The sequence below is a fragment of the Sceloporus undulatus genome, chromosome 5 (assembly GCF_019175285.1).
Source record: "Sceloporus undulatus isolate JIND9_A2432 ecotype Alabama chromosome 5, SceUnd_v1.1, whole genome shotgun sequence".
NCBI lineage: Eukaryota > Metazoa > Chordata > Lepidosauria > Squamata > Phrynosomatidae > Sceloporus > Sceloporus undulatus.
This window is the reverse complement of record NC_056526.1, coordinates 137468882-137486168: the sequence shown is the minus strand read 5'-3', so window position 1 is coordinate 137486168 and position 17287 is coordinate 137468882. Positions and strand designations below refer to the sequence as shown.

Genomic DNA, 17287 nt, shown 5'->3' with positions numbered 1-17287 from the left:
GGGCCGAAGCCAAATAAATAAATAAATAAACAAACAAACAAATAAATATTTTTTAAAAAATAAATAAACCAGGACAAATGTACGACAAAATTTTCAAATGGAGGGCACATTTTTTAAAATGGAGGACACGTAAAAAAATTGCTGATTTTTTAAAAAAAATGTTAATATAAATGCATGTTTTGGAGGCTTCTATAGACAACTGCCCCCCTTGCCCGCCACTTGTTCCCCTTGCCTGCCGCTTGCCCCCCCTTGCCCGCCTCCTCCTGATAGGCCAAAGGCTCTGGCGGCAATCGGCGGCAGGACCAGGCGGGGGCCGGTCCCAAGGCCTTGCCGGGCCGCATCCGGCCCGCCGGCCGCAGGTTGCCTACCCCTGCTCTAGGTGGTGACACTCAGTGCTTTGTATCAAATGAGGAAGATAGGGACTAGGCAAACCTGTCTTTGACAAAGCTGGTATTCCTATACATGCATGGCTCAACTAGAATTGTATGTGCCCCAAATCCTTCCTGATCAAAGAAGAGGTGTGGCACCACCAAAGCAGTGGTGGTACCTGCCCTCTGTTCCATAGAGATCCAAGACTAGGAAAAATGTAGAATGTAATCTGACACATGCAAGGGTCCAACACTCCCCATAAATGTTCCCCAGTCATAGGTTATACAGTGGATCCTTGTTATACGCTGGGGTTTGGTTCCAAGATCCCCCGTGTATAACAAAATCTGTGTATGCTCAAGTCCCATTAAGTATAATGACATAGCAAAATGGTGTCCCTAATAAAAAATGGAACATCAACGTAAATTTATACTTTTTTGGAACATTTTCAAACCGTGTATGCTTAAATCCATGTATAAAAAATCCGTGTATAAGAAAGGCCGACTGTACAACTGTATTCCATAGTTGCTATACTGGAAATATTTTATGGGACAAAACCCTACTGAATACAATGAGATTCCTTTATAGGAATATATACATATCATTGCTCTGTAACACTAATGTGAATTTATCAATTTCATGAAAAAGAGCTTCATAATGAGAAAAGGGTTAACTCTGAAAATACCATCAGTATGTTACTTTCAGTATCTTTTAGTATTCCTTCCTTTCTTGCTTATTCCAATTCAAAATTTTAAAAAGTCATTACTCATCACTATTTTACCTACATAATTTTATTATTCTTTCCTTCTTCTAGTTCAAAATTTTAAAAAGCCTTTACCCACAATGTACCCTGTTTAACAGTAGAATCCTATATACTGTCTCCTTAGAAATAGTTCCATTACATTAATTCAAAGTTTGTTGTTGTTTTGTGCCTTCAAGTCATTTCTGACTTATGGCAACTCTAAGGCGAACCTATCACAGGGTATTTGCTGTAGAGATTTTTTCAAGATTTGTTTGTCAAATCTTGAGGAGGTTTGTCTTTGCCTTCCCTCTGAGGCTGAGAGAGCAAAATCAACAATCACCATCTACCTCTTACCTGAGAGTTCAAAGCATCATGGCGATAGTCTCGTGTAAAAACACCACATATTGTAAGACCAGGTGGCATTACTTTATTAAATCGATTGTAAATGGTTGCCCATACTTGATTTACAAGAGCCTACATTCAGGACAAATAGCATATTAACAACATAAATTTAAAATGTAGGTTGCCAAACAAAAATTGTACATGTTCTTTTCTTTCATGGACCAGTCTACTAAACAAGAGGGTAATACATTAACTTCTAAAATCTTCAAAAGAAAAGCATTTTATACATCCTTGGAAATGAATAAAAAAATGAACACAACACACATGTACTATGTGCATCTGTAATATATATATAGAAGAAACACACCTACATCTTTAAATTATTAATAGACAATGTAAAGCAAATCAATCCAAACGATTTTAGTTTTTTAATCCAGTTATGTCACATGAGCAGTAGGGATGCAATCCTTGATTAATTTTGTTCTTGAAAGATGCAATGAGTAATTTTAGAAATTTTCTACATGCTGCAAGAAAGTCTTTAAAAATGAAAGTTCTGAAAGTTTTGGAAACTGTTCACAGTTAGAGACTTATTCTGCACATTTGTCTTTTTGTATTGTATTTTTGCATAGAAAAATTCTAGGTTCAAATGACAGAGTGTCATGGTGTCTCTTAGAAGCTCTGCTAAGGGACTCGGTGTCTGATGTGGGGCTGGTTGGTTTGAGAAATCACAAACTAACTGAAACCATTCCCCTGGCATGGAAAGCTTAAAGGATCATCTCCAAAGGTCAGGTGCCTGTTCCTAGCATTCAAGATGACATAAGCCATTGTTGTCTTGCCACAGGTGGAATAGAGGAAATCAAGAAGAACCATCTCATTCCACTGCATTCTAGCCAAAATGGATTTTAATTCTTATCAGTAAACTTTCTACTTTAATCTATCTACTTTTAAGTAAGCTACTTTTAATTCTTACCAGTAAACCTTCTACTTATAACCATCACCATTAACACTTAAGAAACTTCCAGCACTGAAACTACTACATTTGGATCTGTGAGTATAACAGTTATCAATCTACATTGACTGAATCACTTCTCAAAGTGATTTTTAAAATAGATTTACAAAAATTAGCTAACAATAAACTGAAAAATGTTGAGAACATTTTTCAAGAATCAATTTGTTTTTGGTATAGGAGCCCTGGTGGTGCAGTGGTTTAATGTCTGTATTACAGCCACTCACTTACTGCAAGGTTGCAAGTTCAATACCAACCAAGGGTGCCAGCTCAACTCAGGATTGTATCCTTCCGAAGTCGCTAAATTGAGTACCCAGTTTGATGGTGGCAATTAGCTTAAACTTTGTAAACCACTTAGGGAGTGCTTAAGTGCACTGATAAGTGGCATAGAAATGTACTTGCTATTGCTATCAAGTTCTTTGTTCAAGAAAATGAACATTTTACCAAATACATTCTCTGATCAATATCAGATCACAACGATTTTATCAACTGCTAACAAAAGTTTTTTGAGTTGGAAATTAAATGAAGCCTTTTTTTACACAATGAAGAGCATTTTTCTATTTCTTGTGCAGAGAATGAATGTTCCCTGCACCAAATCTATGTGAATTTTGCACAAAATAAGGCCAAACTGTGAAGATCCTTGCTAGACCATGATTCTCCTTGTCAGGAGAATCATGCATTTCCTGCAATTTTTGAACACTTTCTAATTTTATACATCTACAATGAGACATAACATACAACTACAGGCAAATGTTCTATCTGGTTTATATTCTTAAACTGCAAAGCAACTTAATATGGGAATCAGTCACATTTTGAAATTTTAATTCAAGATTTTTCTTAGTTCTTATTATGTAATAAATAAATAAATAAGGATTTCGTTCTTATATGCCAGAGGCAACATGATAATATATTCTACCACAGTCATGTAATATGGCATAGAATTACTTCAAGAAAATTTTAAATATTACCAATGTAAAAGTTGCTTCTTACCTTTGTAGGTGCAACATACACAATTACACCATCATTACCATCTCTCAGAACTTTCTCCATACAGTAGTAAGAAGCATATGTCTTGCCTGATGACGTAGGAGCAACAATTACAGCAGACTCATTATTATCCACAATGTCAAGAAGCTCTCTCTATAGAGAAACAATGACGTGTATACATGTCCACATGCAAGGATCTTTATCTTCATCACACCACAATGATAAAAAGGTCAACTGCCATAAGATTCTCTGCTCTCATGTGAATACCTAAAGACCTACACTTTTTTGTCACCAGCACTGTGTTACACAAAATACAGGATAGCATCCTGTTCAGCAACTATGAGATCATAAACTGGACTTTAGATATTGTAACTGCTGGGTACTGACATTTGTAGTTATGAAGGACCAAATGTGATCCCCAGAAACCTAACTTTGGGCTAAAACAGATGGCACAAAAAGGGTGGATTGGGGCCTGGGGCCATGGCAATCACATGCTGCAGCACCAATCTGCCCTGATGCCTGCCCAAATAAGAGCGGAAAAGATCCACTCCTATTTGGGCCAGTAAAGGGCTGCCCTTCCACGGGCCCAGGACAGCTTCTGAGTGCGCCAATGGTGTACGGCATGTAAATGCCATGTCCCCTGAGTGAAGCCATCACTGTGTATTTGGACAGGGCAGCTTCTGGACATCTTGGGACTGTGTGGTTTATAAACTCCCAGGCCACCCAGAAGGCTTTACTGGGCTATTTCGGCCCTTTGCAAATTTGCAGTGCCCTACTGGAACATTTCCAAGGCATTGCAAATCAGATCACTGGGAAATGACTTCTGCAGTGTTCTCCCAATCAGAGGGCACATTCAGACAAGAAATTGTGATAGGATCTCAAGGGGTCTCTCCAGCTGCCTATTCTCAATGCACTGTGACCTGGGAGAGTACTGCATTGTCCAGTGCCCTGATCTGGAAAGGCCAAGCTACAAAGATAGGTTTGAGGAAGTTAGACCACCACATGAAGCTCTGCCATTTTAATTGTGTTGATGATGAAGGCCACAATGTGTTTTATCCCCACAAAGAGCATTTTATTTTTGTGCAAATGTTTTTGTGTTATCTTTAGTAATCTGTAGGTCTTCCAGCATGACTTCTGGCGGACTCTGACCAGAGCGTCACACTGGAGGACCTAGAGATTCTGAGAAAGAACATATTACTCAAATCTGCAAATAATCAAATCCACAAAAGTCAAAGCCACGAATGTATGACTGTATACTGAACTAAGCCATTTTAAAACCAGTCCTAGCTCTACAATACTTCCTTAGAGAGACTGGAGGGAAAGGGGTAATAAGGATGGGGTAGGAGAAGGAAGTCTAGGCTATTTGGATGCAGAACAACCATGGGGGACGGCCTTGCTAAATTAGCTCATTATTACTTACCTTGGGGAGGAAATTCACAGCAGCCATGAATCCTGATTTTTAAAATGACACAGGAACCAGAAAGGGCATTGTAAATCCTTGGTTTCTTTGTTCAAAATGGCCACCTCTTCTCAAATCTCAAAATGGCTACTGCATCATGAGCAGGTTCATGGGCTGTTTCTGAGATAGCTGCTTTTATGCCTGTTTGAAATAGCTGTTGGTGTTTCACAGCAGTCCAGGTGGCTCTGCTTAGGGAGTCCTTTGGGAGAGTTAAGTACTCTCAACTGATTGAAAAGAGGCAGCTGGAGAATTTAAAATAGCCTCTTCTGATTGTTCATCAGAACTAGCTAGGGCTGCTACATCCAAGATCTGTTAACTGGGGTCTTGAAGCAAACTCAATTATTTTCAGCCTCTTCAAGGTTGGAGGCAGAACTAAGACCAGCTTCTAAGGGGTTAATAGCCCCTTCTGTTAAATCAATTGAACAATTGATGACAATGGCTCCAAAACTACTTGAAAATAATTCAATAACAGAAGAATACATTATCAATACCTGCCATGTATCAGGAATAAAATGTTGCACTCTGGGATCAGGATCTTTTCTTTCTTCCCGTATAAGAAAATGGCCCATACACTGTAACTGAAACCGAGAAGATCCCATGCCAACAGAATACTCCATATGCTTCCTTTTAGGTTCTTTTCGTTCATCTTCTGAAACCTACAAAAATTTAGTGGTTTTGTTTCAGATGTTTAAAAATGTGTGGTTTTCACTGTCCAATGAGGGGGAAGGTGGTACATAAGGAGACACTTCCTTTTACCAGGGAGGATAATATAGCTAGTTTAATGCTTTATTTTTTAAAATTAATTTTTACATTCATTTACATCCATTGCTCCATTTGACCATATAACGATCAATTACATATCTTCCCCTACAGTCATTTCCTACCTCTACTCTTATAATCCTTTTATCAATAGTTTAATGGGCAAAACAGAGGGGCCGAAAGGGGCATCTTAGAGATCCACTCCTTTTGGGGGCGGAAAAAAGCCGCCATGCCCCCAAGCGAGCCCCAAGATGACTTAAAGGGGCCATCTGTTTTGCCCCCATGTCAGGGTTTTGAACTCATATGTAATCACATCCTTTCTTTATACAGTGGGCCCTTGTTATACGCTGGGGTTTGGTTCCAAGATCCCCCATGGATAACAAAATCCGTGGATGCTCAAGTCCCATTAAATATAATGACATAGCAAAATGATGTCCCTTATAAAAAATGGAAAATCAAGGTTTGATATTTGAAATTTATACTGTTTAAAAAACATTTTCAAACCATGGATGCTTGACTCCATGTATAAAAAATCCATGTATGAGAAGGGCCGACTATTTTCCTGATAATCTATGTAAGTGGAACTCAAACGTTTTACCCTTAGGGGACACCCCTCCTTACAGCTACATGCAGATGTTGCACACACACCCCACTCAACATGGTATATGAATTGAAATATTTTGTTTATTTAATGGGGATATTTTCATCGGAACATTCATGTATATTCATATTTTAACGTTTTATAAAGAAATAACATTGTTCAAATTAGAACAGTTTTACTGAAGTAAATTTAATACATTTTACACATAAAAAGTTTGGAAAGACAAGAAGGAGGAGAGATCATGGTCTTCACTGTTGAGCAACTCTTGTGGCCTCCCCAGGGGTCCCACCTATCATCTGAATACCACTGAACTATATCATTCTATACAATCTTAATTTATATACTTACAGCATGCACTTTTATCCTTATAGACTCACTTTTTAATAAGTACTATCTCTCTCTATCTATTTCTATCTATAAAGATCTATCTATCTATATCATATTTTGTAATGACTGCCATTTTCTCCCCTTCCTCTTTGTGATATAGTATCAACTCAATTCCATTGATCTTCAAATTTCTTCATTGTGTTTTCTTTAATGTAGTTAATTTGCCCATTTACATCATGTAGTTTTGTTAGCCAGTCATCAATGGTACATATATATTCCATATTCAAGTTTTTGCATATATTATTCTTGCAGCAGTTATCATATATAACATTATTTTTCTGTGTCTCACATCTATTTTCTTGTCAACCATATTTAATAAATATGTCTCCACTTTCATTTCAGTTTTAACTTTTAATATTTTTGTTATCAAGTTGTGAATCTGGACCAAAATACCTTGATATATTTTAAAGAAGTTACCAAGTTGTCAAATCCAAGGTCACAGAGACATTTGCCAATCAGGTGGAATTCAGACTCTTTCAATAAATCCAGATGCTCATAATTTGCAATCAATGAATGGATTCTTCTCATCACTTCAGCAGCTATATTTAAGTTCTTCTCAGTTTTACCTGTGGAGAGAGATACACAAACATATTCCCAGAATGATAATCAAATCTATTCAGAATTTGTAAGTACATTTGTCATTCATTTCATAAATGCCACTGCTGGTGTTGTTTAGCAGTTAGGTGTTGGACCAGAACTAGGGATTTTTGCATTCAAAATCCAGCCTTGAAGCTTGCTGAGTAATCTTGGACCAAACATTCTGTCTCAGGATGATCTACTTAACACAGTTATTATGAGAATATAAACTGGGAGAATGACCACATATGCCACCTTGATGAAAAGAATACAGATGTAACAAACAAGTAAAATTATGAATAGTATGTTTTTCAAGGATTTCTCAGAAGAAATAATTCTGGAAAAGCATAGAACTTATAAAACTTATCATGATGCTATAAAGCAACCCTTCTTGAAGAGATGCATCAACAATGCTTAGGCAGACTAGTCAGTTTCATATGTACAGTAGACATTCACATGCATAATGTTCAAAATGATGACCTTAAATTAGTCATATGTGGGAACAAAGGAGCAGCAAAAAAGGTGGCATGTCAACAGAGGGAATGAGAGCATCTACAATTAAGCAGAGTAAGGAGGCATTTATTGACCATGGCCATGAGTTTCAGTCCCTGCTTTTGTTATTATTTTCAAAGACAGGAATTTTAAGCATTTTGATAAATCAGGATCCAAAGGTGTCTGAATTATTATTAAGTGGTTCACAATTACAATAACTATAAAGAAAATACAGGTATAGTTTCTGAAATTTGGGCTGGACTTGCACTGCAGAAACAATCAAATGTGACAGTGCTTTAAGTGATGTAGCTCCATGCTATGGAATTCTGGATAGTTTATAACTATCATTCCCTGAATTGCACAGCATGGAGCCACAGCACACAAAGTGCTGTCACACTGGATTATTTCTGCAATGTGGATCCAGCCTATATCTATATATAACAATAGTCCAAAGACAGCCTCATGCATTCCCTTACCTTCTGTCCTGCAGTGTTCTTGCCATAAGCTGAAGCAAACATTCAGTGCTGCCAGTTCAGCACTACACTTCACAGATGCACTCAGACATTTTTTCAGAAAGTTTTCTAGATACTTAATCCCAGATGTCATATTCTCTTTAATTTTCATTTCAATTGACACTGAAAGAGTAGCCCATTGATGTTTTTCTTTATCTTCTTCTTCAGTTTTTTTTCTTTTTTTATTTTCCTCAATAATTATTTCTGCTTTGGTTTTCTATGAATAAAGGAGTAACAGAATGTCAATCCTATGACTCTGACTTTATGTAAGCTCCTTGAAGCTAAGGCTGAACAGATACAAGCTTCAATAACATTTAATTTATGGATGAAACAGGTGAGAAAGTGCAGAGAAGTCACTGGAAAAAAACCTAGCCTTGTTGATAGACCAGTGCTAGTACACAGATGGTCAGGAGAGAAGAGCAGACTGAAATGAGTATGTGAACATTGTAAGAATACAGCTGATAGGAATGGGCAAAGTGCAGGCCATAGACTGCAACTGACCTAAAGGACCATTTTTTTAAGGCCTCAGGGATCCAAAAATTGCTTGTATTTTGCACAGTTTTTTCTCCCAGAGCTGTTTTAGGGGCAGAAGCCATTCTTAAAGCAGGAAGTGAACAGCAAGTTTAAAAGGCCTCTCCCAGGGCTTAAATAGCTGGGGAGGGGGGCTAAAATTACAAGAATGCTTCACGTCCCTTATGGAGTATTTGGGGGCATTTGGGGGCAAAAAGTATATTTGCTGGGAGAGAGAGAACAATGGGGATTTGTGACTCTCGGGTGTGTGGGTGTGTGTGTGTGTAATAATACACTAATCTTCCATAGATACTCATCCCTGCTTTAAAATAGTCCCAGTCAAGGAAAATAAGCAAGGCTATACTCCCATTTCCAAAGCCACAGTATTTGAAGTCACAACCTATGGGGAGTGGAGAGGATGGGCTGCAGAGTACTTCTATGAAGCTGTTTAGCAGCGATCATGGGAAAAGAAGAGTTCATGTCTGACTGATGAATTTAGAAATAATGATATCACATAAACTGGTATAAACTGAACAGACAGAACTGGGTATATACATATAGTAGATAAGCCATGTTTGTGTATTATATGTACATATCTAGTTGTTCTATTTTATCTTAAGAAAAAGAGTAGTAGCCCTCAAGCTGTGATCTTCCAGATGTTTTACACTTCAATTTCCAGAATCCCTGATTAGTGGGCATGACTAATGTGCGTTTGGGAGTTGAAGACAAAAACCTCTGAAGTACGAGAAGGCTGAGAAACTCCAAGACTGTGGTAGTGCAGCCAGAGTTCATAAGGGTAGTTCATTGTTCCTATGGGAAAAGAATGAAGACAGGAGTAATGAAATCCTTTCCTGCTGAAGACTGCAATGTGTGTATGGCTTCCAGTCACCTGTTGACTTATGGTAACCCCATCAATTTTAGGCAAAGAATATTCTATGGTGGTTTTGCCAGTTCCTTTCTCTGACATGTAGCCCACAGCACCTGGCAGTCTCCCATTCAAGTACTACTAGCCAAGGCTGACTCTGCTTAGCTACTAAAATCAGATGGGATCTGGTGCCTTTAAGTTTTCAGACCTTGAGGACTGCAATGCCTTGCTTAAAATTTGCCAGACTATACATTCCCACAGTGAGGCATAACCAGAAACAAAGATGGGAAGACCCAGAGTTAGAATGGATAGGACACTTATATTTGTTCAGTTTCCTATTGAATAAGGGGGGAAATATGCATCCAGACATTTTCCAATCTGTGTACGGTTCCTTTCATCTACTGTGTAACTGAGGAGAAAGCACAATTGAGGAAATGGTATAAACAGGCCATATAGTGGAGGGATAGTCTAAGAAAAGTCCAGAGGTCCATTAGTTTACAAAAGATGATCCAAGATTATTTTCAAGGTGACTAATACTAATTCAGAATATTATGAATGTCACTGAAATAGTAAAGATATATTCTCCCAAACAGGTGGATATAAAATGATTTAGTACAGGACTGCTAGTGGAGGATTCTGGAAGTTATAGCTCAAAAAGTAATTCTTCCAACTTGTCTTTCAGATTATGAATGCCCCAGAATTGTCTGCTGGATGCACAGAATGGCATGAGTTTGTGTTGTTCAAACCATATCAAGCATACTGGGCTGCAGCCAGGATGCAGGATAGATGTGGGGATTATTGCATGCTAAATCACCACCTAATCGCCACCCACCATCAGCCTGAGTCCAAGCCGGGTCCCAGCCACACTTTGCCAACACTTTTTCTAAGTTGGAAGCTTTCTGGCTTCGAAAAAGTATTGGCCAAGCATGGCTGGGATCCGGGCTGATGGCAGGAGGCGATTAGGCAGCAATTTAGCATGCAGTAAACCCTGCCTCCATCCCACATCCCAGCTGTTCATGTGATAAGCTCCATCCTTTAGTTAATAAGAGAGCAGTCTAAATAAGTATAGGTTTATTAAGAAATGAAAAGGATTGTGAGAATTGCTAAACTGCCTAATTGAAAACAAAATATATCTTGTGGCTCTTACTTGGACTTTCTTGCTTTTTTTGCCATCAGTATAAGCCTTCTTTGGAGGATCTGCTTGAGCAACAATTGTTTTTGACAGGTCACCTTCTAGGGATTCTCCATAAAATCGTAGATAAGCTTGCAGTTTTTGTTGCTGTCGTAGAGCTTTTGGGCTTTTGGATGTTTCATCTAAACACATTAATAGGTATGATCACATTAGGAATTAGACCAATGAAATGCTTACCTTCTTTGTGGTTTCAAGTCACCATCACCTGCTCCTGCAATTCTGCTACTTGTGCTCTGCCTATTATTCTCCTGATACAATTCTTCATGGCTACCCAGATTGACAGCTGTCTCAGTTTATCCCCTGAATGCAGAGAAATAAATCCTTTTCTTTTTTCTTGCCACACTGTGCCTACTATGCAAAGCAAAGTGAGTGTCTCTCTGTTTTTACCTAGGATTTTATTCTATATAGCCATAGATTCATTTGCCAGGCTGTGTTTGGTAGCACCATCTGGCTGCATCACCAGTTTGGAAGCAAGTGGAGTCAAGAAAGCATTATCAGGAAATTCTTGCTGATAAAGAGGATGATAGTAAGCAACCCTACAGAAACCACAGTAACAATCATATCCATGATGATGAGATGATGTCATATAGTTTATGAGTACTGAAGATCCTTCCTTTCATTCCCAGAAACCTTTGTTTTCACAAGGGATGGAGTGGGGCCTTAGTAGAATCCCTTCCAACAAAACCATTCCTGTGACTAGAAAAAGTGGAGAAAACTGATTCAGGCAGCAAATGCAAGAAAGTAGCAATAGCAGACATTTACTCCCTCATCTTCTACTTTTTGGCTGGCCTTTGGCCAACCTACACCCTCTATTTTGACCTCAGATACAAGGGTGGATGCTATTTCATTGGTAATAATTAATGAAGATACAACTGCAAGTTTATGCAGCTTGGAAAACTGAAAATCAACTGAAATCAGAAGACACTATGTTCTCTCCTGCTTCAGACCAACCCCATCCACAAGAGGAAAACCTGTGCTTATCATTCATAAGACAGCAGAAGTGGGGGAAAGTGTTGCCCCAGGCTCAGCTCACAAAGTTTTGAAAACATTTTTATTCCCATACACCACAACACTCCCAAGAGTGTGGAATAATTTCCTATCTTTTTGGAACCACTAGGCCTAGTAGAGGGCTGTCTCTAAAAGAAAGTTATGTGGAAGTTGACTCTTGGCAAACAGATGTGGCCCTCCAAGGTCCTCTGTGGGCCAATGTGGCTTGTTATCTAACACCTGACAGTTGCCCACACCTGCTTTACAGATTTCTTGAAACCAGGGGTGTTCATTTTGAAAATATAACTTAAGCCTCACAAAAGAGTATTTCCGCAAGCAGTTCTTCCCCTCAACATGGCATATTGATTCCATCAATACCAACCCATGGATAAATTAATTCTGTGTGAGCACTGAAACTGACAAGGCTCTTAACTGAACCAGCTGATTTTATATTATTCTTTTACCTGCATGTGTTCTGTCATAATCATCACTAAGGGGCTTTCCTGAATGCCAGTGCTGAAGTTCATCAAAATCTTTCTGTTTCTTAAGTGAGATAACCACAGGATCATCACTAAAAATAAAAGGAATATTTTTGTGTTGTAATGTTTAAAAATGTGAAATGATACATTTTTTGAAAGAGCTTTTGTCCACCCAGGCTACACTACATGGATTGCTAATCACTGGTTTGGTATGAAATGCAGAAATTGTCATATCATTTGTGTAATTCTAAAATCTTGTGTATCTAATAATTTAGAGTGTGTGCTGAGTTTTCATGCAGTAAACAGAAAATTCATTGACATGAGGCTAAGCGTTTACTGGAGAAATAACACAGAAACATTTCACCACTTGGTGAGATCTTTTCCTTATTTACTGACAAAATGGTCTGTAATGTGGGCATCTTAGGAGAGCAATTCCCTGTAACATACATTCCACCCCAAGGAGGAGGCATTGTTGAGTTTGAATATAGAGATCAAACATCCCTAAGAGAAGAATCCTATATTCCTTTCAAGACAGATGGAGGAGAAGTGATGGGTGTTGCAGATGTCCTGTGCTATTAGAAGAGAGGGGAATCAGCGGTTGAAGGTTCTTCTAGGAAGACAGTAGAGTTTTCCTTTGCTAGGTTTTCTTGCTCTACCTATATGGGACCAGAATCCTTGCCTCCTTTGTCACCTCAACATGTTCCCAAACAAAGTTGGAAATTTTGCCAGCCTCCAAATGGGTGCAGTTAATAACTCTGGAAAAATGGTGGACTAGAGTTTGGAATGAATGGTTACTTGAAACATCATCAATTCTTGTAATGAACAAAACAAAATCACATTCCTTTTATGAGGACTAGTCAACACTTATTGATTATCAGGAATTGCTGACTTATGGAGGGACACTTTCAGCTTGAACCTGACCCCATCATGAAAAGTTCCCTCAGTGAACTTTTGTGTCAATGCTAATAGTACAGCACATGCAAATAACTACCCTAATGGAATTGCCTGTTGAATGTCTCTTATATCTATTTTTCTGTTAACTCATATGATAAGCTGGTTTGAACATTTTCTTCTTGTTGTTGATTTAATATTTTTTGTGAAACTGATCTTGTCCCTCTGTCATCAGTAAGACTGTTTTGTTAGGACACGTGCCTTGAAATACACAAGATTTTACTGTTGCAGTATAGAGCAACTGCTCTGCTGGTATGAATAGGGATAGTTTGAGGTTTGTATCAATATATTATGATTTACTGAGAACAAGATTATTCCAACATTAAAGTATAAACTGTGGCCATGTCTACAAGCACTGTCCCCATTGTCAACCATGCATTACATCAGCCACTCACTTGGCAACTAAAAGCAGAGCTTAGAACTTATTCTTTCTGATTAAAAGTTCCAGAATTGATTACTCAGAATAGAATGGTCATACTGGCTGGGAATTCTGGAAATAGTAATCCAAAAAAGTAACTTTTCCACGCTCTTAACTGTGACAGTGTTGCTCCATGCAAGGAGGGCATCCTTGTAAATCAAGACAGAACAGGATTCCAGCAATCAAATTAAAGTAGTCACCTCGGGTACATTAATTCGTTCCGCCGCGGCGTTCGTAACCGATACATTGCAACCCGAAAAGGCTTTTCCGAAGCGCGGCTAGCGGCTGGAAAGCCGCTAGCCGCGCTTCGCATTTGAATTTCACGCCGATATTTTTTTCGTAACCACGAAAAAAATACGTAACCCGGACAGTTTTTTCCAAGTAACTAACTTTTTCGTATCCCGGAATTCGTAACGCGATCAATTCGTATCCCGGGGTACCACTGTAAATCCTGGGAAATCACAAAGAAATGGAATGGGTGTATAGATGGCCTACATGGCTTCTCCCCATGGTCATCAATGTGAGGCTGGAAGGGCTAACCCACATGGTCCTACACACACATCTCAATTATACAGTGCTGCCAACTCTGCAACAACCATTCCTTTTATGACCATACAGCTTGATTGCTGGCTACTTGTCTTCTTTATGAACTTCTAATGCTGGAATGGGCAGAGTGCTGCCCCTACCCCAGAGCCAGGTTCACTCCACCATGCCAACATTAAACATTATAAGGGATGGGAACACCATTAGGAAGATACACTGCTAAGGTATTTACAAAGGAATAGGGTAGGATCCAGAGCAAGCAAATCAGCATTAAGTCTTACTGAAATCAAAAACTACTTAGCTGAGATTTAACCTCAGTCTCAATGCATCAGTGGGAACTAAGGGGACACACAGATGGGCAGGAAAAAGCAGCTCCAACACATTTTCCAGAAGCAAGTCAAGGGACCGTTCCACTTGTGATTTACACGTTTACAATAACGTTTTAAATAACACCGATTCAAAATAATCCTGGTCTTATCACGCTTTTTTTTTCTTCGTTCTCATTTACCAACTAATTCGCTTTAAGTGATCCGCTTGCGTTCCTATTCAAATAAAACAGTGTATATATAAACCGGTTTTAGCCTTATTCGTTCCCACTCACCATTTTGGGGCTGTCAATCAAAGCAACGTCATCAAAACGTCACTTTTAAATTTCGCGTTTTTTTTATAAAGAGCCAATGAGGAGGCACTTAAAGTGCGGCGGGAAAGGGAAGGAGGATAAGATGTGAGGAAAGGGAGAATAGCCTTCCTTCTCAAACAAAGAGCAGGCTTGCATTTTTTTTCCTTCTGTCTCCTGGGGGGAGGACAGGACAGAAGGTTTTGGGTTACTCCTCGGCTCTGCAGGCTGTGTGTGTTTAGGAGGGAAAGGAGGGGTAGCTTTGCCCACAGCTGGGAGCCAGCGCTTGCAGGGTGAATTCTGAAGACAGATTTTTTTTTTCCTTCCTTTTTCCTCCCTCTCTGGCCTTCCCTCGAAGGAAGGGGAGTCCTGCAATATCCTTGGGGAAGGATGGTTGAGGGGAGAGAGAAACTGCCTCCCCAAAGCACTTCTGCTAGGCTGCTGCCTTTGAAAAAAGACCCCAGAGAGGCTGGCGGAGGCTGCTTGCTTAGGGAAAGCTCCTTCCAGAGGAACTATGATGGGTTTTGCAGGACAGATCCCGCTTCATGGCTCTATAGACAGCCCAGGGAGGGAGCACCTTCCCCTCCATTACAAATGGTGTTCATGATACACACACACACACACACCACACACACACACACACAGGTTTCCTTATCTCCCCCGAGATTGCTGTGCACAACCCTATCCTTGAGTGGCACGGATGCTGAAGAGATTAAGCGCCTGTAAACCATTAAAATAAAATAAAATTAAAAAAATCCTTATCTCTATTGAAAGACCGCAGCAGAAAAAAGGGGTGAGGGAAGCAAAAGATGGCGTATGGCCACGACGGATGGGGACAGAAAGGCCGATCCCCCAAGCCGGCCCATCGCTCCGCTCCTCCATCCAGCTAACCCGATTTCAGAGGCTGATCGTTCCCATTTAAAAACCTGATTCCTATCCCGAACAAGGAAAAAATAGAAGGTTCGACCCTTCTATTTTTTAACGCGGGTTATACGCCTTTAACGCGGTTTAAAAAACCAACCAAAATGAATCGATTTCAAATGGGACGCATGCGGGGTGATCTAGAACCGTTCAGGTTTAAATCGGGTTCAAATGGCATGCTACTTTCTGAATTCGCTTCGTAACCCGTGTTATACCCCAGTGGAAACGGCCCCAAAACCCCACTGTCTCCGCAGTCCACCCCAAGGCTGTTTGAATGCACAAGGCCAGACCACATGGTACAGTGTCAAGCTGTGTGCTGGGTAATTATTTTGTCACCTCCCCACCATGCATGTGGACCATCACACAAATACACCACTAGCAACTATCCGCTGCCTAGATGCACACGGCAATCCTCCACTGGGACAGGACATTAGAGCATTGGTGTGCCCAGTAAAACACTGGCAAAGCACAGTCATGACCAGCCCTACATTCCCCTTTCACTCCCTTTCATCCCATGCTCCATCTTGGACTGCCTGGTTTGTGGACGTCGTACTTATATCCATTGGAGATGTCACACTTTCACTTTTTTGTACTGCTGCCTAAACTGCTTGGAGACACCAGCTTCATCCTTTTTTAAAGTGAACTGGCACCAATGCATTCATATATATCTTTAGAATTAGGGTTAGGATGGACCACTCTTTTAGAACCACTCTTGTGTCAGGTCATTTATATGTAAGGCTGAATATCCCAGTTTCTCTTTGCCCCAGAGTGAGGTTTCAATCTGGTTCCTGCCCACTTAGGAGGTGTGCATTATCTAAAAGCTTTGCCTTCAGAGCAGATGGAAACTGCTTTATTTGGCAGAGTTTAAAAATGACAGCCACAATTTGACATTTTACTTTCACTAACAATTTATGTTTCTGGCACAATGAAGCTATTTTAAACATTAACCTGGCCCTTTTTGCAATCTCAAGAGTCAAAGGAAATAAAAGAGATGCATACCTTTTCAAAAATGGCAAATCAGTTAAAATATCCCCAGTAAATTCATTCACTATGGCATTCTCCATTGGGACAAGTCCTGGTTTAGGAAATGCCAGCTTGGATGCACTATCTTTACCAAAAATAAAACAATTATTAATTACTTTTAAAACCTTTTGGCACATCTTATTCTGACATAGTGGATTGTTTCTCATTATGAGTTCATCCATATTTATTCATATTTATAAATGTACATTTTTGTTAGCAGAAAAGATCTTTTAATATTATACATACCTAACATGGCATCTAAATGCACCAAGAATTGAACTTTTAGGATACAATCCTAATCCTATGCCTACATCTAGGACTAATCCTCATTGAACAAATAAAAGATACTTGCAATTAACCCAGGAAAAGAACTAGTAAACGATACATTAGTTCAGCAATAAGTAATGTATTATTATGTGAAATTATGTTATCAATATAATACACAGTGGACCCTTGGTATCTGCTAGAATTTGGTTCCAGGAATGCCTTTGGTTACTAAAATCTGTGGATGCTCAAGTGAAATGATGTCCCATATATAAAAAAGCTAAATCAA

The 17287-nt window shown here is 39.3% G+C and overlaps 1 protein-coding gene across 1 annotated transcript in view; it reads right to left on the bottom strand.

The window, feature by feature from the left end:
* DDX60 (DExD/H-box helicase 60) overlaps positions 1-17287 on the bottom strand; it is a 71863-nt gene that overhangs the window by 35303 nt on the left and 19273 nt on the right. Inside the window, 8 exon segments of the mRNA XM_042466845.1 lie at positions 1463-1582; positions 3447-3596; positions 5394-5558; positions 7043-7215; positions 8194-8446; positions 10752-10918; positions 12248-12354; positions 16711-16819. Of these exon segments, the coding sequence (XP_042322779.1) occupies positions 1463-1582; positions 3447-3596; positions 5394-5558; positions 7043-7215; positions 8194-8446; positions 10752-10918; positions 12248-12354; positions 16711-16819 (1244 nt within the window).